The 23491-nt window shown below is 31.5% G+C and overlaps 1 protein-coding gene across 2 annotated transcripts; it reads left to right on the forward strand.

The window, feature by feature from the left end:
* Nucleotides 1–4769: 4769 nt before the first annotated feature.
* On the forward strand, nt 4770–16084 carry LOC110889504. 2 transcript variants are annotated; one of them, XM_035979578.1, is made up of 6 exons: nt 4770–4910; nt 5010–5189; nt 5280–5354; nt 15449–15574; nt 15661–15750; nt 15886–16084. In XM_035979578.1, exons 1-6 carry the CDS (start codon nt 4793–4795, stop codon nt 15960–15962), a joined length of 666 nt encoding a protein of 221 aa, XP_035835471.1. In that variant the 5' UTR covers nt 4770–4792; the 3' UTR covers nt 15963–16084. The 2 variants fall into 2 exon arrangements, with proteins under 2 accessions (XP_035835471.1, XP_021992732.1); XM_022137040.2 differs by lacking the exons at nt 15449–15574; nt 15661–15750; nt 15886–16084 and adding exons at nt 5453–5578; nt 5671–5760; nt 5895–6100.
* Nucleotides 16085–23491: the final 7407 nt, after the last annotated feature.

Raw genomic sequence — 23491 nt, forward strand, 5'->3', positions numbered from 1 at the left:
GTAATTAGGCAAAAACCAAACTCAAGTGTAATTATGAAAATAATGTGCATAATTATGTATTATAACGTGTGTAATTATACAATAACGTGCGTACTTATGCAAAGTTAATTACTATTGTGCCACCGCGTTCAATTGAAGGACTAGATTAGATCAAATGTGCAGTACGTTGAGATGCGCATGTACGCATCACACGATAAGGTGGTCTTGTACATTAACCGGTCTCTATAACAATATATACATAATTAGGCAACTTTTATATATACTATACAACAAACTTTTTCAAAAAGGGATTGTTTTCCTTTAGGTACGCATAGGATAAGTGACGACGAAGAGTTTTCCCGCCCGGTGATACCTATGAATGTAAATGTGCCGATCCAGTCGCGAACTACTTGATTATAACATGTTAAAATATTGAATTGATCGAGCTTCAACGAGCTCGAACTCGATATCAAGCCTAGACTGGAGCTCGGTTTAATAAAGAAATCAGTCTCGGGGTTTATGTACCGAGTTTGACAAGGCTCACAAGCCTATTATTCATATTTATACAATATTATTTATGTAATATAACAAACATATATAATAACAAGTAATCAAGTATTAGTACTCACTCGGATGATTTTCTGTACGAAAATCAAGCGGGGAGGAAGTAAGGTGATAAAGGAGTAGAATACTATTTTCTCTATTTGTTTCTTCAATTGTTTGAATCTTATATTTACGAAAATGTCACCGCCTAATTTTTAGCCATACACTTCATACACAATTTTTGTCTTGTACATGATCTCCTCTCAAGGATTATTATATATATTTATGGTCAAAATAACTAAATAATACATATTTTGTTGTATAAAAGTATACTCATAAATAAATATAAAAATAAGGGAAAAGATCAAATAGGAAGTTAATTTTCGCTAGGAAGGATAGGAAGCCATAGGATTATGACATGTGGCAAATTTTAAAATAAAGAGAAAGGGTATTTTAGTCAATCTCATCATTTCTTCTTCCTTCTTCTCCCCAGTTACTTCAAAACCCACCATTTTCAAAACCCACCATCTCCATCCTTTCTTCACTTACTATTTCAATAATCACTACATTATAGTGTGATTTTCGTCATCAATCAATGATTCAACCACCCGATCAACGTGTTCTTCAGCTTTTTTCGAAGAAAACCCAGTTTAATTTCATTCAAAATCTCGTTTTTTTCTGATGATTTTGAAGATAATCACTTGATTTGTTCGATTCAATCGCTGATAAGTGTTTCTATCATTCAAATTTCGTCAATTGATGAAGAACCCGACTTCGATCCATGTAAGAAATTCTTTAATTTCATTTTCACGGTCTGGGTTTTTATTTAGTCATTGTGTTTTACGATCTTAGCGGGGGTCCGGGGGCGGCAGCCCCTGGCGGGGTCCAAGGGGCAGAGCCCCTGGCTGGGGTTGGGGTTGAGCTGCCAGGTCAGCTCGGAAATTTTTTTTTTCGATTAAATTGCTGTACTAAAAACGCATCAGAAAAATTAATTTTCTAGAAATTGGCTCATTTCGAAGACAGTAATTCGTAGACAATTCAGACAGTTCACAGACAATTCAAAAACAGTTCACAAACAGTTTTATGTGCCCATTGCGTTTTAGAAATAAGAGAGTTTTATGTGTTTTCTGGCTATTGCGTTTTAGAAAAAACACATTTTTAAGTATCTTTAGTTATTGCGTTTTAGGTAAAACACATTTTTGAAGTGTTTTTAGTCATTGCGTTTTAGGTAAAACACATTTTTAGGTGTTTTCAGTCCATTGCGTTTTACAGAGAACACTTTCTTTTGTTTTTTTAGGTCATTGCGTTTTAGAAATGAGACATTTTTAAGTGTTTTCTGGCATTGCGTTTTACAAATAAAACATTTGTTTGTGTTTTCTGGCCATTGCGTTTTAGAAATAAGACATTTCGTTGTGTTTTTTGTGCATTGCGTTTTAGGTAAAACACTTTTTTATGTGTTTTCAGTCCATTGCGTTTTAGAAATAAGACATTTCTTTGTGTTTTCTGGCCATTGCATTTTACAAATAAGTCATTTCTTTGTGTTTTTTGGTGCATTGCGTTTTAGAAAAATGTCATTTTTTAGGTTTTTTCTTTTTTCATTGCGTTTTACGTAATTGGTGGTTTTTCTATTGCGTTTTACAGAACTGGGTTTAAAAATTTTTTTTTTAAATATAGCAATAGTATACTCGTTTTAAAGATAAAAAAACGTTTGTTTTTTTGGTGCAATTTTTATAGAAAAAATAATGTTGTATGAAAGAGTTATTAACGTTTAAAAAAATGGGGGGGAATTGGAGGAGAGAGAAACTATTGGCTTGGATTGACTAGAATGCCCTTGAACAAACTCACGCGTCTCTTTTATTACTTTCAATTTCCCTGATTTAATCTTAGCCCTTGATTAACTTAATGGATGGTCAAGATCACTTCCTAGTCTTCCTAGCCAAATAAACTTCCTATTGTATCTCCACCCATAAAAGTAAATACATATATATATAAATAAAATAATAAAACAACTATATAAAAGTAAATACATATGTATATAAATAAAATAATAAAACAACTAATAAACAATAAATGAGTAAAGGTAGAGCTAGAATTTTACATGCAGAGCTCGTAAACAAATCGAACTCGAACTCTATTATATGAGTCAATTGCATAAACGAACTTTGTGGTTTGATCATATTGCATGTTTGGCTTTCTGAATGAAAACTTGCAAATTTAATCTAGTTTGTGAATGGGGCACGTTTAACCACCAACGTTAATGCCGATCAGTTTTCTAACAAAAAAATGACTTCATGTGCTATTCACACAAGGGTAATCCAGTCTTTGTAAATCGCAAACCCTTATAGGATACTCATTTCTCTGATCGTTATCCGAATACATCAATCCTGTCACTCCACATCCTTTATAGTTTGGTTCGTCAGAAATATTGATGCTGCACCTCAATTACACGGTTTCTAATATAGTATAAGATAATTATATAACAAATCAATATATACGGCATTAATTTAGTCACAAAGTATTGAACTTTAGGGAATGAATTAGTCTAGGGAATAAGTCAAATGAGAATACAATATGACACGTAAACATATGACTTTTATGGATTATGCGTATACCAATTTTTATTTGTTGGTTGATAAAATATAAATCAATATTATCTTGATTGCAAAATCTAATGTTTAACTTGATATGTAACATACTAAATTTGCTTGGCTATTTCTTAAATATTTACAGTGTTAATATATTTTCTTGGCATATTTACATTGTCTTTCAATTAAAATAAAATAAGAAGAACATTATAAACTGGAATCAAAGTTACACATGGATATGTCTTATACAGTATTCATATTTTTCCTCTATGTGTATATATATATAGAGAGAGGCTGGTTAATGTACAATGTGTTATCGTGCGGTGCGTAGACTATCACAGCCGCACATAAGTTCCGAATTACTTGAGTTCCGAATTACCCAAAGTATTCAAGTATTCCTGATTTCATAATATAGTTTCGAATTCCGCACGCTATATACATAATCACGCATGTTATTGCATAATTTCACATAAGTTCCTAATTACTTGAGTTCCGAAATACTCAAGTTCCGCATATTGTATTCCGGATTTCACCATATAGTTCCGAAATCCGCATGCTATATACATAATCACGCACGTTATTGCATAATTTCACATAAGTTCCGATTCACTTTAGTTCCGACCTACCCAAGTTCCGGAGTATTCAAGTGTTTCGGATTTACGCACGTTATATACACAATCACGCACATTACGCGGCGCAATCTTCTATTCGCGTACGCATCGCACGATAATCTCTATTGTATTTACACTCTCTCTCTCTCTATATATATATGTATTATATAGTAGTCACATAATTCGCTCAAAAAGATGCGAATTTCGTTTTGGTACGTTTCGTACCATACGGAATTCGTATGCGTATAATTCGATGTCAATTCGCGTATCTTATTCTTCAATTCAGCGCATCAGGTTCATCAATTCAGCGAATTTCCTTTCTCAATTCAGCGAATTTCAAAGATGTGAAATTAAAGTTTTATGCACAAGAATGGTGACGAAGATGAAAAAATTAAACCTTACCTGTGATGTGATGATGAACCCTAGTGAAAATGGAGGAGAGGATGGAGATGGAGGCTGTACATAATATGACGACTGCGTTTCTTCAATCTATTTTAACCTAAACCTCTTTTATTTACATATTTCATCCTTTATGTTTGTGTTATTATAATTTTTAACTTAAAGCTTTTTTTATTAAGTTACATATTTCATCCTTAGACCTCAATACTTTTAATTTTTATCAACTTTAACTTAAAACGTTTTTTAATTGTTTACTTTTTTTTTCTTATTTCATTAAGAAATGTGTATACCGAACTAGACGGAATGGTACACCGAACCGAATCGTACCGGGTCGTACCGAAATGAACCTACCCCCTCCGAACCGAATTCATCCCAACTAGCGAATCACGAACCCGAACCGCGTACCCGAACCGGAGCGAACCGCGAATTAGGTGACTATGAATATATACAAAATTATAAACTGTAATCAGAATTACAAATGGATGTACACCATATGTGTATGTATGTACACCAGACTCCACTAAACTCCTCTTAAGTTTTTACAGTTTTTCCTATTATTAAGTTAAAGTATTAATTAGTTATGTGGTGGTTGAGTTTTGGAAATCTATATATAAAGCATACAAAGTCACAATTAGTCCAGACAAATCCTCCTTCAATTGCAGTTGAATATATACAATGGCTCTCTCCATATCTTCACTTGCTCCCATCTTCACCATGCTAATTGTTCTTGTGTTCCTGTCTTCCATGGCTAAATCAGACGTTCATGCGACATTCACCATCTCTCCTTTCTCTGGTAATCAATCAACCCTTTTGTAGTACATATATCAGATTTAACCATACTAATAATTATTATATATGTGTGACATATATATGTGTCCATGTGATTGAACAGATAATATTTGTGATGAAGTCAACTGTGGAAGAGGAAACTGCTCAGCTGATGTTACTAAACCATTTGGTTTTGCCTGCAAGTGTGATCCTGGATGGCGCCAAACTCGATCAGACAAAGATGACGATGATCATGATGGTGATGATGATTTTCATGAATTCCTACCATGTGTCATCCCTAACTGTAAGATTGATCATATGAAGAAGTGTTAACTACAATTAACTAGCCATTTTGACTTTAGAAGTGACCCTAATCGATCTGCGGTTTTCTTAGGTACACTTGACTACTCGTGCATGCCAGCTCCTCCGCCGAGCCCTCCTATCCCTAATAATATCTCTCTCTTTGATCGTAATTTGTTTACTCATTACTTTTCTTGAATTTCAGCACATAGTCCGATTTTTAGGGTGTTTTTATTAATTTTTATACATATTTATGGCTTGTTTCAGCTTGTTACTGGACATACTGTGGAGAAGGTACATGCAACAAGAATAATACATATAAGCATACCTGTGACTGCAAGCCTGGATACACCAATCTCATGAACATCTCCCACTTTCCATGCTTCAGCAGTTGTACGATTAAAACCGTCGATTCTTGACCATTACATATAAATATACATCCTAACAAATTTGATTTTTGAATAAAAGTTTGAATATTGAAACAGGTGCTATTGGAAGCGATTGCAGCAGGCTTGGAGTACGATTGTTAGACGCGTCATCCCCTAATGGTTCTCCATCTGGTGATAGCAATCAAGGTGAGACAGCAGGCTCATGAACCAGTCAATGTTTGACTGATTCTTCAACCTTAAAAAGATTTTATATGAACTGTAAACTATATGTTATATAAAGTCAAATCAATATTTGTTGACTTTGACTTTTGGTTTTGCAGGTATCAGATTTTTTCCTGGCGGCTTTCATTGGGTTGGAATGATAGTGATGTCTATAGCCATGGCTCTGTGGAACTAGGAAACATATTTGGATTGTAAATTGTTTTGTTTAAGAGGCCTTAATGATGTTTTTGGTTTGTATATTTACATGTATCTATCTATCTATTATTGTTTGTATATAAAAAATAAAATCTTTTCCATGTAGAAATATTGGTAATGTTTCTTCTTTTTTTTCCTTTTTAACCATGAATCTTACCGATAAACTCACACTACTAACCAACGCGATCAAGTAAATTACAGCTTGCGTTTGGCAGGTGGCCTTCAAGTGGTTATGGTAGGAAACCAGTTGAAGCAAGTTTAGAACATGAGACCTATCCTAAACAGGAATTAACAACTTACCACTCTACACCACCTCGTTGAAATTTTTTTAGTAAATTTTCTGTAAGATCAATATGTGATCTTATCTACCCCGTCTCCACGGGAAGAATACATATATATATCGTGTATAGAGGTTGGTTTAGGAAGTTGATTTTCCGTGTGAAGCATACAAAGTGGGGGAACAATTACGCTATATATGTGTGATATCACTTATGGTTATGCATATAAAAAACGCAACTATTGCAACATTATATACTCATAATTAGGCAATTTTTACATATTATACAACGAGCTTCTAAAAAAAGAGAATTCAGCCTCTTGCAAGCTACTCGAGTATAACATGTTGTAATATCGAACTGATTCAAGCTTAAACAAGTTCAAACTCGAGATTGAGCTTAAATTGAAACTCGGTTTAATAAAGAAGCCATGCCAGAGTTTGAAAAGGCTCGCGAGCCTATTATTAATATAAATACAATAATTTTTATTTAATAAAACACACATATATATTACAATAAAAACAAGTATTACTATATATCTATGATAAAAAGAACTTAATAATATATATTGTGTTATATAAAAAAATTAATTATAAATCAACATAAAAGTACATGTGCATATAATAAACTAGGTTATAACCGCGTGTATTACACGAGTTGAATAAATGAATTTTATATACTAAATAATAAAACTATATATCTTTAAAAATCTCCTTTATTGCATGGTTTGAATAAATGTAATTTTATATATTAAATAACAAAAACTTATATCTATAAAAACCATATGTATTGTATGGGTTGAATAAATTTAATTTTATATACCAAATAAAAAAAAAGTTGTATCTTTAAAACCATATGTATTACATTGGTTGAATAAATGTAACATTGTTTAATTACCAAATAATAAAAAAAGTTATATCTTAAAAAACCCTCATGTATTACACGGGTTAAATAAATATTATTTTATATACCAAATAATAAGAATATTATATTTAAAAAAACTAATGGATATACTCGGTACGCCATAGATATGGTGATTACGAAGATGATTAATGAAAAGAAGATACAGTGGTCAAACATGTTATTCAATAAGCAAATAAGCAGTTATTTGAGTGATAAAATATAAAATATATTTAAAAAAACCAATAATAAATCTAATTTTATATATAAAGTAATATTGAAAGTTATATACAATTTGTTTATGTAATAAAATAAATATAATATTTTTATAATAATAGAAATAAAAATAAATAATATATTAAAGTTTGGTTTTGGTGATAAATAATTTGGCTATTTAAAAATCTCTTAAATTAACAATTTAAATTTAAGGATAATATTTTATTAGAAAAATAGAAGTATTTTATTCGACATTTAAAATAGAATAAGATTTAATATTAATTTTTTTATTTAGTTAATATACGATAGCAAAAAAAATATATAATTGAATAGTTGGGGTAAAAGGAAACTAAAAATTGTAGCTGTTATATAACATGTTAGGTAATATAAACAATGAAGATAATATGATATAGAAGATGAAATAAATAATATTATAGAGAGAAATATACATTAAATTAAAACTAAATAATAATTATTTATAGTTAAGTAGGAGTGATTAAACTAAATAATATTTAGTAGAAGAGTTATCTATAATTATTATTAGAATACATTAAATTAAATAATAACTATCCATAAGAGATTAAACTAAATAATATTTATTAGGAGAATTATTTATAATTAATTAGAAGAGATTAAAATAAATAATAATTATCCATAAGATATAGCCTAATACGATGACAAGTGTCCTTAAAATGATTTCTTTTATTATATAGTATAGATAAAACAATAAAAACAAATAATAAACACCAAATGAGTAAGCTAGAGCTAGAACTTTAGACGTAGGGCTCATAAACAAAACAAACCAAACTCGTACTCTATTACATGAGTTGTTTGCATAATGGCTCTTGTGGTTTGATCATAGTGGAATGAAAATTTGCAAACTTATTTTAAACATTTGTGAGTGAGTTGCACGTTTAGCCTCAGCGTAATTGTCGTCATTTTTAACAAAAAAAAATGACCCATATGCCATCCACATGTGGCGTAGCTTTTAAGGGAAACATTCTGTTAGAAGTGTAATATTTCCGTTTTTTCGTGCGAAAATTTTAAAATTATATAGGTTTGTTCCCGCCATTTATTTTGCCTAAAATTCCCTGCCCATACCAAGCTTATTGTCAAAAATATTTTTACATATTTTCATATTAAGTTAAAAAAAATATGAACGGGCTAAACTTTAAGTAAAGTTTGTTACTACTTTATATAATTATATATAAATCAAAGTTGAGGGTTATTTTTTTTATCTTAAAGGTACTTACCATTTATCTTAAAGATCGTTAGGCTGAGTTGTAATTCTTCGTGCAGGTACTTAACATTATCTCGCATCATTACAAATATTTGGCCTTTATTTTTGTTAAACAATATATAGCATTTTTTATGAGTAAGAGCGCCTCATTTGAATACACGAAGATTATGTAGTTTTATTTAGAGTTATTATTGTTTGACCGAAACATAGCGATGGGAAAAAAAAAAATTTGGTCCCAACACCCCCCCCCCCCCCACACACACACACACAACCCACCCGCAACTTTTGATCAAACTTCGCCACTATACATTAGGCTAATTCAATCTTTGCTAATTGCTAACCCTAATAAAGTATTCATTTCTCCCCTACAAATGTTGTTTGAAGATATCAACGATTTGCCACTCCACATCCTTATCGTACGGTTTCGTTAGAAATATTGATGTTGCATCTCAGTTACACGAGTTTCTAACCTAATATAATATACCAAATTAATATATAAGACATTGATTTAGTCATATAGTATTGAACTTTAGGCAATGAACAAGTCAAATGAGAATACAATATGACATGTAAACATATGACTTTTATGGATTATGCTTCTATTAATTTTTATTTGTTGGTTAATAAAATATGGATTTATGTAATCTAGATTGCAAAATCTAATGTTAATTTGATATGTAACAAAATAAATTTGCCTGGCTATATATTTCTAAAACATTTACATTGTCTATCAGTTTAAATAAAATAAAAAGAAAATGATAAACTGTAATAAAAATTACAAATGTACATGTGTTATATAGTATTCAAATTTTGCCATTATGTGTATATATGTATCCGAAACTCGAGTGACACCGATTCAACCGGCTCCACCAATCAGGGTCGGCCCAAGCCCAAGTATTTTGAGGCTTGGGCTTTAGGCCTCCAACTTAAAAAAATATATATGATATTTGGGTTGGGGTGAACTTATCTTTATGCATATAAAAATCTATACTATATTATAATACATGAGGGAAGGATTCCTAAAAGTGAAGAACTTCTTTCCCCATTATTTATAAATAAACCCCTAGAATCAGGGTAAAGTGGTCTTTTAAACCATAATTATTTTTTAGTCCCTCAATCTATTACATTTAAATCCTTGACATTTAACATAATTATGGGTAATTAGTTACACCCCCCTTTAATTCTTTAATGTATTCCTGCGATATCTTACAACCCGTAATGTTTTAAAAAAATCCGAAGGTACCATGACGATCGGCACATTTTTTTAAACCTTTTGATAGTTGTCTTTTTTAGTTTCGCCGGGCGTTCATAAAGTACAAATAGCCGATGCGTAAATGTACAATTGATTAAAGCCAACATTTGTTTTTTACCCAAGCCAGCTTTGACCATTACCTAGCTACCGTACATTAACATTTGTTTTTTACCCAAGTAACTTATTTTGAACGGCATTAATAAACTAAAATATTCCCTAATTTTACTTGTACAGAGTCAGTTTGTTGTGGCATGTTTAATATAGTAAGTATAGATAAAACTCACAACAAACTTCCTATTAAACATGCCACAACAAACTAAACAGGATATGTGCATCTTATTTTAAAAACTTAAAACTCACAACAAACTTCCTAAATAAATGGATGACCAATCTAAAACTAAACCCTAATGGACTACTATAAATACATAGCAAACACTCACAATTCTACATTTCTATTGCTAAACACATTTAAAATATGGAGGCAGTTCTGAATTCACTTGATGCGAAAAAACAAGCATGCGATATTGAAAAATCTAAGGTCGGTTCTATGATAAGTTTTGTTATATCGCAATAATGAATAATTGTTTTCTTTTATTTACTTTTATGTGAATACTAACTTATTTGATTTTTCATATTCAACACACCAATTTAAACACCCCAGTTGTCGAACAAGCTTTTGTTAGTTTTTAAGTAATATTTTCGCTTATAATCTTTCATATTAACAAGTTCGTTATGTTATTATTTGGTGTTTTATTGTAGGATGATGGTGATAATAGTGTTGAAATAATTTCTTATGGTGCAATGTTCAGTCCATACAAGTCTAAGCTTCAACGTCAATTTAGTGAAGAGGTAATTTTAAAATTTATTTAATCTTTTTTAAATTTTTTTATTCAATATTTGTTCTTTTTTTAAATTTATTTAATCATTTTTTAACTTTTTTATTAAATTTTTGTTTTTTAAGGATCGGAAGTATGAGAATCAAAAGAAAAGATCTAAGAGACTCTCTGAATGGAAATGGGTCGAGGTTATAAATTTAGATGATTCTGAGGACGATGAGAAAGAAGATGAATTAGATGATACTGTTGATTCGAGCACAAACAAGAAAAACGGAACAAAAAAGTAGAGATTTTAGATGAAATATATCAAGTGTTTTTATGTTTTTTTCATTTTCAGTTGTTTTTGTTTGATATAGACTATCCCATGAATAATAAAGTTTATTTTATATTTGAAGTTTATGTTTTGTGTTATTTATTGCACTTATAATTTACATCTCGATTGAACTAATATACTTTAGTACTTAATCATGTTCGTATTATATAATTTACATGTTCGTACTTGATCATTTCCAAAGAGATAAATTCGATTACCAAGAATGGCCAAAACATGAAAACTACCTCTTGGTTTGGAGTAAATTCAAGATTGTATTTACAAAGCACACTGAACTTATTCAATTTAACAGTCATGTTTCACGAGGATTTCGTATATATCCACTAGTGCCTTATAAAAAAAAACTGTTGGACGACACGAGATATGAAACAATAATTATATAATATTATAGATTTTTTGAATAATTTGTATTTCTTAAATAAAAAGATAAAGTTAATAAAGATATAAACTTTTACATCCTATTTTTTTATAAAAACTGTTTTATAAAAATATGATTTTTTAAATATTTATAAAAATGAAATTTAACATTAGTTAAAGGTGTTTAAAACGTACCTACAAGTCACCTACTATTTTTTACTTTTTACTTTTTCAAAAACGAAAATTTTAAAATTAAAGTTTATTGGATGAGTATGATGTGGATATTTAAAAAAGTTATGGACTTTAAACAATAAAATTATAAACTTTATCATTTCACCAACAAAATAAACTTACTTTATAACGATAGCAACTTATTTTTTATTTTTTATCATTTGTTTAGTATTTTTTATTAACAAACGAACCTTTACATGTTTAAAACAGTTTTTCTATACTTTATTTATTATTAATTTTTATAACAAAACAAAACTTTGATATTTAGTAGATAGAAGATAAACTATGTTCCAAAATTTTAGGAATTATTTAATACTAATTTACGGATTAGTAGATAGATAGTAAACTATATCCCAAAATTTTAGGAATTATTTAATACTAATTTACGATATTTAGTAGATAAATAGTAAACTATGTCCCAAAATTTTAGGAATTATAAGTCAACTAATAAAAAAAATAATTATTGCAGTTATTCTTGGATATTAATCTAATAATTTGCATTTTTTAATTAAAAAGTAATAAAGTAATAAACTTTAAAGCTAAACTAAAAAACTGAACTCACTATGATATAAAGTTAATAAAAAAATAATTATTTTATAAACATTTTTATAACAAGTAATATAAATAAAATACTCCAGAAATTTACAATCTTTACTAGATAAATTCTAAACTGGGTTCCAAACTTTTAGGAATTATAAGTTCAACTATATTGTTATAGATAATATTAGTCAGTTCTAAAATAATTATTTACCAACTTGACTAGATACATAGTAGTAGATTGTGTTGCATATTTTTAGGAATTATTAGTTAAAAGTAGACTCATATAGATAAGATTTGTTAGGAACTAAAAATTTGAACTTAGTATGATATAAAGTTAATAAAGATATAAACTCTTATCATCCTATTTTTTATAAAAACACTTTATGAAATCTTATAAAAATATAAATTTTTTATATTTGTAAAAACCCGAAATTTAACAATTTAAGTTAAAGCTCTAAAACGTACTTACGAGTCAAATACTATTTTTTATTTTTATAAAAACGAAAATTTTAAACTTAAAGTTTATTGGATGAGTACTATGTGGATATTTATAAAAAGTTATGAACTTTAAAGAATAAAATTATATTTATAATTTAACCAATAAAATAAACAAACTTTACAATTGTAACAACTTATCTTTTATTTTTTGTCTTTTGATTATTAATTTTTATACAAAAAAAACAATATTTTTTGTCTTTTGGTTATTATTTTTTATAAAAGAACAAAACTTTTACATATGTGTAAACTTATGACATATATCCACCACAATAATGTTATCATAAATATTATACGAATAAGAAAACTACCAGAAACGAGTTTTGCAATGCAAAGTGTCGCCCCCGCCGCATCGCGCGGGCACCCTACTAGTATATAAAAATACAAAAAAAAATAACTTCGCAAATGATAAACCTTTAAGATTATTTTGCTGGTCCCAAGCCTGGGTAAAGGGGGTTTTTTTCTCAAATAGTGTTTTTTTAGAAAAGAGGACTCAAGTTTTTAATTCGCTTTAGGCCACCAAAATAGTTGAGCCGGCTCTGCCACCAACTTCTTCTAAGTTTTTGCAATTTTTATATCATCAATAGAAAATATATTGTTAAAGTATTAGTTAGTTATGTGGTAGTTGAGTTAAGGAAATATAAAAAACATACAAGTCCCTACTAGTTCTCATTGTAGGTGAACACAATGGCTCTCTCCATATCTTCACTTGCTCCCATCTATACCATGCTAATTGTTCTTGTGTTCTTGTCTTCCATGGCTAAATCAGACACCAACATGCCATTCACCTACTCTCCTTTCTCTGGTAATTAAATCATCCCTTTTTGTAGTATATATGTTTGATTTAACCATACTAATAATTATTATACATGTGTGACACATATATGTGTCCATGTGATTGAACAGATAATATTTGTGATGAAGTCAACTGTGGAAGAGGAAACTGCTCAGCTGATGTTACTAAACCATTGGTTTTGCCTGCAAGTGTGATCCCGGATGGCGCCAAACTCGATCCGACAAAGATGATGATGATCATGATGGTGATGATGATGATGATTTTCATGAATTCCTACCATGTGTCATCCCTAACTGTAAGATTGATCATATGAAGTGTTAACTACAATTAACTAGCCATTTTGACCTTATAACTGACCTTAATCTGTTGTTTTCTTAGGTACCCTCGACTACTCGTGCATGCCAGCTCCTCCCCCGAGTCCTCCGATCCCTAATAATATTTCTCTCTTTGATCGTAATTCGTTTACTCATTAACTTTCTTGAATTCAGCACAATATACCACTCTTTTATTGTTAAATTCTAGCCAACGGCTAAAGTTTAGCCCTTTGAAGATCCGCCGGCTAAATTTAGCCGGCGCTTTATACATGTATTGATTTTATTGGTTGTTTGTGGACCTTTTAGTACTTTTTTAAGGTTTTTTGTTCCGGCTAAATTCAAGCAGCCGACTTAACTCATGTGGCGTTTTCTGATGGGTCTACATATTCACACACCCTACTCCCTATTTACACACCCTCGTATACGCCTCGTATAGGTCTATACGTCACGTATAACCTTTTTCAATTTCCAAGAGAATCTCTGATTATGTCATATTTTGTCTTATATGCCTCGTATATGCCTCGTATAGGCCTATATCGGGCGTCTAGACGAAAAAGACCATTTTACCCCTGAGTTAGGCCTAGACTGGGGGTAAATTGGTATTTTTTTTGCCTCTCTTATATGCCTAGTACAAGCCTGTATGAGGTGTATGTATATAATGCAAATTACTATTTTACCCCCGAGTTAGGCCTAGACTGGGGGCAAAACAGGGCTATAATGGTCTTTTGGACCCCACTATACGCCTAGTCTAGCCCTATACGTGGCATGTATTTTTAATTTTTTTTTTGTTTTCTCTTTTTAATATCCACAACACTAATATTAATTATAAAAAACTAATATTAATATCAATAACACTAATATTAATTATGAAAAACTTATATTAATTATAATAACACTCATATTAGATATAAAAAACTCATATTAATATCAATAACACTAATATTAGTTATGAAAAACTTATATTAATTATAATAACACTCATATTAATTATAAAAAAACTCATATTAATATCAATAACACTAATATTAATTATGAAAAACTCATATTAATTATAATAACACTAATATTAATTATAAAAAACTCATATTAATATCAATAACACTAATATTAATTATAAAAAAACTCATATTAATTATAATAACTCTAATATTAATTATAAAAAACTCATATTAATTATGATAACTCTAATATTAATTAAAAATAAAAAACTCACATTAAAATAGAAAACTTGTTTTTGTATAAAAAGTTTGCTAAAATGATTAATATTGTATATAATGTTTGTTAAAAAAAAACCCTGATATACGCCCCATATAGGCCTATACGTGGCATATATGGGGCATGGGTCATATATGAGACCTATACGAGGGGTCCTATACGCCCCGTATAAGCCTATACGAGGCATATAGGAGCAGTCAAACCAGAACTGATATGAGTCAGACACTGAATTTGATGTAACCCTATACGCCTCGTATAGGCCTATACGAGGCATATACGAGGCAAAGGGTGTCTAAATAGGCAGATAGAGTGTGTGGATAGTTTGAGCCTTTCTGATTGATTGCTTTTTTTTTGTGGGCTAAAAGTCAATATCTATTTTAGCAAAAAAGTGGGTCAAAATGTCTGTATTCCTGATTTTCCCTTTTATTAACATTAGTACATGTTTATGGTTTAATTCAGCTTGTTACTGGACATACTGTGGAGAAGGTACATGCAACAAGAATAATACATATAAGCATACATGTGACTGCAAGCCTGGATACACCAATCTCATGAACATCTCCCACTTTCCATGCTTCAGCAGTTGTACGATCAAAACCGTCGATTCTTGACCATTATATATAATTCCTAACATATTAGATCTTTGAATAAAAGTTTGAATATTGAAACAGGTGCTATTGGAAGCGATTGCAGCAGGCTTGGAGTACGCTTGTTAGACGCGTCATCCCCAAATGGTTCTCCATCTGGTGATAGCAATGAAGGTGAGACACAAGGCTCATGAACCAGTCAATGTTTGGCTGGTTCTTCAACCTTAAAAAGATTTGATATGAACTGTAAACTATATATTATATAAAAGTCAAATCAATATTTGTTGACTTTGACTTTTTGTTTTGCAGGTATCAGATTTTTTCCTGGAGGCTTTCCTTGGGTTGGAATGATAGTGATGTCTATAGCCATGGCTCTGTGGAACTAGGAAACATATTTGGGTGGCTGATTGTTTTGTTACAGAGGTCTTGTTGATGTTTTGGTTTATGTTATACAGATATCTATATATTATTGTTAGTGTATAGAAATAAAATCCTTACCATGTAGAAATCTTGGTATGTTTATGTTAAAATATGTGTTATGTGTTTCTATTGTTACATAATGATATTGGGCTTATTTTCATTCGTTGGTTTATATTGTTAGTTGGGTTGTTACTAGTTTGTTATTGGGCTTATGAAGGTTGTTATTGGACTTATGTGTTGTTTAAGCCTGTTTGTTGTTACAGAAATATCTAAGGGTCTGATTGTAAATTGGAGGGCTGATCGTGTAAGCTGTTGATAGTTCTGGACTTGTTTGGAAGATTGGAGTATAAATACCTTGTCTCTCTCTTCAATCATTTAGTTCATCAGTTTCAATTCTCTCTCTCTTGTTGTTGTTACCTTCTAGGGTTTGTACGAACAATCTCAGTAGTTTGAGAGATTGTTCTTCTGGATTTGTTGTATTTCTGTTCTGATGATCATCAGTGGATGATCATCTATGTACTTCTGTATTTGTTTTGATTAGATCTTACAGTTGTAAGATCATTGGGCACTTGGGGGGCAAATATTTTGGGTTGGTTTAATAAGAGTTTTGTCACCTGGTTTTGTCGCTATTTCTTGTGTTGATCAGTTGTTTGTGATTACTTGTTATTTCATAAAATTTCACATGGTATCAGAGCTTCAAGGCTCTGGATCTGTTGTTATTCCGCTGTGATTTGCTGATTTTTTGTTGATTTGTGTCTAGGTCTGTTTGGAGTTACAGATCTGGCTATTATTCTGGATAGATCATCTTGATCTTGGAGTTGTGCTTTGATCTTTGTGCCTGAAACCCTAGCTAGGGTTTTATTGCAAGTGTGAAGGTTCTCCTCGTTCTTGGTGAAAAACACTCTGTGTTGGTCTCTAAATCCTTGAAGATTTAGAGCAAACTGACCAGTAGTGTTTTATTGATTGTTGTTGATTCTAGATCTGTTGTTACAAACTTCAGATCTAGTTGCACCCACTGTGAGGCTATTCTCCCCCTCTCTTTTGTTTTTTGTTGATTGGTTGATTAGTTGAAGTCGGGGTAGTGAGGACCGGCACATTTGATTGTTGATATTTGTTTGTTGATCTTGATTTTATTTCTTAGATTTGAGTTGGCTCCTGTATTAAGACCTGTCCAGGCACTATAAGTGACGAACCTGGAATCTGGACACTGATACAGCTTCGCCTTGTTTGAGTTCTTGTTTATCTGTTCTTTGTTCTGGTATATCTGCTTTTGTGATTGTGTGTTTCTTGACTGGTTAATCATGACTGGTAAAGATGATAGTGCTGGGCCTTCTCAGACTTTGATTAGTAAATTGGATATAGGTGATCCTCTGTTTTTACATCCCAGTGACTCAAGCTCTTTAACTATAGTTAGTATAAAGTTAAAGGGTACTGAAAATTATAGGGTTTGGTCTAGTGCTATGAAATTAGCATTAGAAGCCAAAAATAAATTTGGATTTATAGATGGAAAGTGTAAAAAGAATACTGAGGATGATGTTTTGAGTAGTCAGTGGGATAGATGTAACTCTGTGGTTTTAAGTTGGTTGTTAAATTCTGTGTCAGAAGAGTTATATCTTGGTCAGGTTTTCTCTAAACTTGCATCTGAGGTTTGGACTGACTTAAAAGAAACTTATGATAAGGTAGATGGCTCAATAGTGTATGATTTGTATAAGAAAATTAATTGCATAACTCAAAATGGTAGCTCAGTATCTGAATACTATCATAAGCTAAATACTATGTGGAAGCAGTTTGATGCTGTGCTTCAACTGCCTACATGTTCTTGTCAAGCTGCAAAAGATTTCAATGATTTTTCTACATTAATAAAACTGATGCAGTTTCTTATGGGTTTAGATGATATTTATCATCCTGTAAGAACAAATTTGTTAACTAGAGAGCCATTGCCTTCAGTCAAAGTTGCTTTTTCAATTGTGTCTAGAGAGGAGTCACATAGAAATTCTAGTAATGTTACTAAAAATCAAAGTGTATCATTTGTTGCAAAAACAAATCAGTCTTTTGATCAAAGAAAAAGAGAATTTAAAGGTCCTAACCCAAATTTTAAATGTACTCATTGTAATAAAATAGGACATACTGTGGACAGATGTTTTGAAGTTATAGGATATCCTCAGGGGTTTAAAAAGAAACCTGTTAATCAAAGTGGTAAAAATGTATCTAATCCTAAGTCAAATGCATCTTCTGTTCCTTCTGGTTCTCCTTTTTCTCCTGAGCAGGTTGCAAAAATTCTAAGTTTGTTGGGTGAAAAGTCAAGTACTGAGTCCCAATCCTCTAATATAGGAGGTAAGACTAGTTGTGGCTTTAATTCCTTAGGAGAGGTCATAAGTTGTTCTAGTTTGGTTAATTTTGGGTTTGATTTTAACTGGATTTGTGATTCAGGTGCTAATCAGCACATGGTCAAAACTGATAGAGAAATGTTTAATTGTGTTGATGTTTCTGAATATGATCTGTTTGTGTCACATCCTAATGGGACAAAAGCTAAAGTTTCAAAAATTGGCAGTTTAAAACTTGCTGAAAATGTTGTTTTAATTGATGTGTTTTTTGTACCTACTTATAGTGTTAATCTGTTATCTGTGTACAAATTAGCCAAAGATAATAACATTACTGTTGTGTTTAATGAACATACTTGTGTGCTTCAGGATTTGAAATCAGGGAAAGCCCTGGTGACTGGTAAACAGGATAATGGTTTGTACTTTGTTAGCAAAGGTGATAGTGCTGTTAATCTTTGTTTTAATAGTTTGAGTGTTAGCAATTTGTGGCATAATAGATTAGGGCATCCTGCTGATCAAGTTTTGTCTATTTTAAAAACTGATTTAGGTGTTGTTGGTTTTGAAAAACAATCATGTGAAATCTGTCATAGAGCTAAACAGGTTAGAACTCCTTTTCCTTTAAGTGAACACAAGTCAAAACATGTAGGTGATTTAATTCATTTGGATGTTTGGGGACCTTATAGGGTTACTAGTAGAGATGGGTTTAAATATTTTCTAACTGTTGTTGATGACTATTCACGAGTTGTTTGGTGTTATTTGTTAAAAAGCAAAATAGAAGTTTTTGAAAATATTGAAAGCTTTTATGAATTAATATTAACTCAGTTTAAAAAAAGAGTTAAGGTTTTTAGATCTGATAATGGAACAGAGTTTGTAAATCATAAAATGGATATGTTTTGTAAATCAAAAGGTATCTTACATCAAACAACTTGTGCTTATACACCACAGCAAAATGGTGTTGTTGAGAGGAAACATCGACATCTGTTAAACTTGGCTAGATCATTACTGTTTCAAAGTGGTGTTCCTCTTTCCTTCTGGTCTGATTGTGTTTTGACAGCTGTTTATATTATCAACAGGTTACCTTCATCTGTGTTGTTAGGAAAAAGTCCTTTTGAGTTAATGTTTGGTTTTAAACCCTCTTTTGCACATTTTAGGATATTTGGTTGTTTATGCTTCAGCACTATTCTTAATGATACTGATAAAATGTCTTTTAATGCTGAAAAATGTGTTATGATTGGTTACTCAAATGTTAAAAAAGGCTATAAACTGTGGAGTCTTGATAACAAAAAAGAGTTTTTTTCTAGAGATGTTAAATTTTTTGAAGATGTGTTCCCTTTTAAATCTAATAGTATAACCAATCATGATACTTTAACTGATAGCTTAAATCAGTTAAATTTTTTTGATAGTGCTGAAATTATAACAACTAATCCTATACATCCCAATGATGAAGAGGGGAACAGTGGATCTCATGGGGTTTTTGATGATGATCAGCAACCTTTCCCCTTTACATCTACCACTCCAAGTAGTGTTGAACACCAACATTCTATTGGAGTTGAAAGTAGTAGTAGTGAAGGGACTGGTAGGGCAGAGGACATTAGAACTTCACATGATGAGATCAACCCATCTGAGGGAACAAATGTATCTCTTAGGAGATCTAGTAGGAAAAGTGTTTTACCAAAGAAACTTGAGAATTTTGTGTTAAATAGTAAAGTTAAGTATAGTTTGGATAAAGTTGTTAACTATGCTTGTTTGTCTACTGAGAATTTGTGCTTTGTTACTGCTCTTAATAAAACTGTTGAACCTTCTTCATATGAGGAAGCAGCTAAAGATCCTAGATGGGTTGAAGCTATGAACAAAGAAATGGAGGCTTTGTTCAGGAATAACACTTGGATCTTAGCTGATCTTCCTCAAGGTCGAAAGGCCATTGGTTGTAAATGGGTATATAGGGTTAAGTATAAGTCAAATGGAGAGATTGAAAGGTTTAAAGCTCGGCTGGTAGCTAAGGGCTTTAACCAAAGAGAAGGTCTTGATTTTGGAGAGACCTTCTCACCTGTGGTTAAAATGGTAACAGTTAGAACTGTTATAGCCTTAGCTGTTTCTTATAATTGGCCTTTGTATCAGCTTGATGTTGATAATGCTTTCTTGCATGGAACTATTAGTGAGGATGTGTACATGAAATTGCCTCAAGGTTATTACTCTAAAAATGAATTGAAAGTTTGTAAACTTGTTAAGTCTTTATATGGCCTTAAGCAGGCTCCTAGAAAGTGGAATGAAAGACTAACTGATGTTTTATTAAATTCTGGTTATGTTCAAAGTAAGTGTGATCATTCTTTATTTGTCATGTTGAAAGAAAGTGTTACTGTCTTCTTGTTGGTTTATGTTGATGATGTAGTTGTTACAGGAAACTCAGAATATGAAATTAAAAAGATTAAAACCATATTGCATGAAACTTTCAAGATAAAAGATTTAGGCATTTTAAAATATTTTTTAGGTATTGAAGTTTTATATGATAAGGATATTATTTGTCTAAATCAGAGAAAGTATTGTCTTGAACTTTTAAATGAATATGGTTTTTTAGGTTGTAAACCTGTTTCTACTCCCATTGAACTGAGTTCTCTTGTTACTTCTAAAATTGAGAAAAATCAACAATTGCTTAATAATGTTACTGGATTTCAAAAACTGATTGGAAAGTTAATATATTTGTCCTTGACAAGGCCAGATATTAGCTATACAGTTCAGTTTTTAAGTCAGTTCATGCATAGTCCTAAAGAAGTTCATCTGAGTTTAGCACTTAGATTGTTAAGGTATTTAAAACAGAGTCCAGGAAAAGGCTTATCTTTTAAAAAAAGTTCTAAACTTGAATTGTATGGTTTTGCTGATTCTGACTGGGCAAAGTGTTTGCAAACTCGTAAATCTGTTACTGGATTTTGTATATTTTTAGGCTCTTGTCTTGTTTATTGGAAAAGCAAAAAACAATCTACAGTTGCTCGTTCAACTGCAGAAGCAGAATATAGAGCTATGTGTTCTGCAACGTGTGAACTTTTGTGGTTAAGAAACTTGTTGTCTGAGCTAAATGTTACTTGTGATCTACCTATGTCTTTAAACTGTGATAGTCAAGCTGCTATTTCAATAGCAGCGAATCCTGTGTTTCATGAACGTACGAAACATTTTGAGTTGGATCTACATTTCTTGAGAGAAAAATTGGCTGATGGTGTTATAAGAACTGTCAAGGTTGATACAGAAAGTCAGCTTGCTGACATTCTTACCAAAGGTCTTACTAGTGATCAGCATGAATTGTTTTGTAATCAACTTGGGTTGATTGACATGTTTAAACCAATCGAATGAAGGGGGGATGTTAAAATATGTGTTATGTGTTTCTATTGTTACATAATGATATTGGGCTTATTTTCATTCGTTGGTTTATATTGTTAGTTGGGTTGTTACTAGTTTGTTATTGGGCTTATGAAGGTTGTTATTGGACTTATGTGTTGTTTAAGCCTGTTTGTTGTTACAGAAATATCTAAGGGTCTGATTGTAAATTGGAGGGCTGATCGTGTAAGCTGTTGATAGTTCTGGACTTGTTTGGAAGATTGGAGTATAAATACCTTGTCTCTCTCTTCAATCATTTAGTTCATCAGTTTCAATTCTCTCTCTCTTGTTGTTGTTACCTTCTAGGGTTTGTACGAACAATCTCAGTAGTTTGAGAGATTGTTCTTCTGGATTTGTTGTATTTCTGTTCTGATGATCATCAGTGGATGATCATCTATGTACTTCTGTATTTGTTTTGATTAGATCTTACAGTTGTAAGATCATTGGGCACTTGGGGGGCAAATATTTTGGGTTGGTTTAATAAGAGTTTTGTCACCTGGTTTTGTCGCTATTTCTTGTGTTGATCAGTTGTTTGTGATTACTTGTTATTTCATAAAATTTCACAGTTTATCTATTTTTTAAGCAATACCCTAAGAACCAACAAGATTAGGTAAATAGCAGTTTGCATTAGGCAGGTAACCTACAAGAAGTTATGGTAGGAAACCAGATGAAGCAACTTGCGTTAGGGCCGTTCAAATCGCTCGCCGTTCGCTCGACGCTCGTTCGGAAATTGCTCGGAAAAAGATCGTTCGATTTGACGCTCGGTTGTAAACGAGCCGCTCCGCTCGGTTCGGTTTGTAAACGAGCCAAGCATGAGCAAAGGTCCGCTCGGCTCGGCTCGGTTCGGCTCGAATTATTATTTTTAATTAGTATATATATACATATACGTATACACATACATATATAAACATGTATATACATACATATATATACGCAAATATAAATTATACATATATATATACACACACACCTATATATACACACACACACACATTACACATACATATATACTTAGATATAAATTAAATTTATAGTTTTATATATACCATTATATTAGATTTTGATCCACTATATACAAATTTACAACTATATCTATACGTACTAGCCCAACCACGCTAATAAAAAATTATTATTAAATCTAAAAGTTAAACCCTAAACCGATAAACAACAGGCTGCTCATCGCCTTAATGTTTCATGTCGTCACCCTAAGTCGATCGTCTCCTGCTCTCAACATAATTGTTTGTGCAATATGATCATCGCCTCGTTGGCCACAACATTGTTATTCATAAGAAAAAATTATACCATGAAATGTGCATGTTTTTAATGACATAAAAACTTGAGACCAAAAATTGTCACTGTCTCTTTCAGCAAATTTAAATCGGGCGACACGATTGTTCAAATTGCTCGAACTTCGCTCGACGCTCGCTCGGAATATTTACTGTCAGAAAAACGCTCGCTTGATTTGAGGCTCGATTTTAAATGAGCCGCTCTGCTCGGTTCGGTTTGTAAATGAGCCGCTCTGCTCGGTTCGGTTTGTAAACGAGCCAAGCACGAGCAAAGGTCCGCTCGGTTCGGTTCGGCTCTTGAACAGCCCTACTGCGTGGTGTTCGAGCGATATGAATTTGGGTTGCTTGGTCGAGACAGAACCCCGGGGGGGGGGGGGGAATAGATGCATAGTATGTTTTTTTATAAAGAATAAGAGAAAAGTTTGTAAAAAAATATATAAAAAGTGGATTGAATTGGGGGTTTAAATAGGTGAAAAAGTAAATAATAAAATTGAAAACTATTTTTTTTTATAACCGTTGTCC

The sequence above is a fragment of the Helianthus annuus genome, chromosome 11, assembly GCF_002127325.2.
Source record: "Helianthus annuus cultivar XRQ/B chromosome 11, HanXRQr2.0-SUNRISE, whole genome shotgun sequence".
In the NCBI taxonomy this organism is placed as follows: Eukaryota; Viridiplantae; Streptophyta; class Magnoliopsida; order Asterales; family Asteraceae; genus Helianthus; species Helianthus annuus.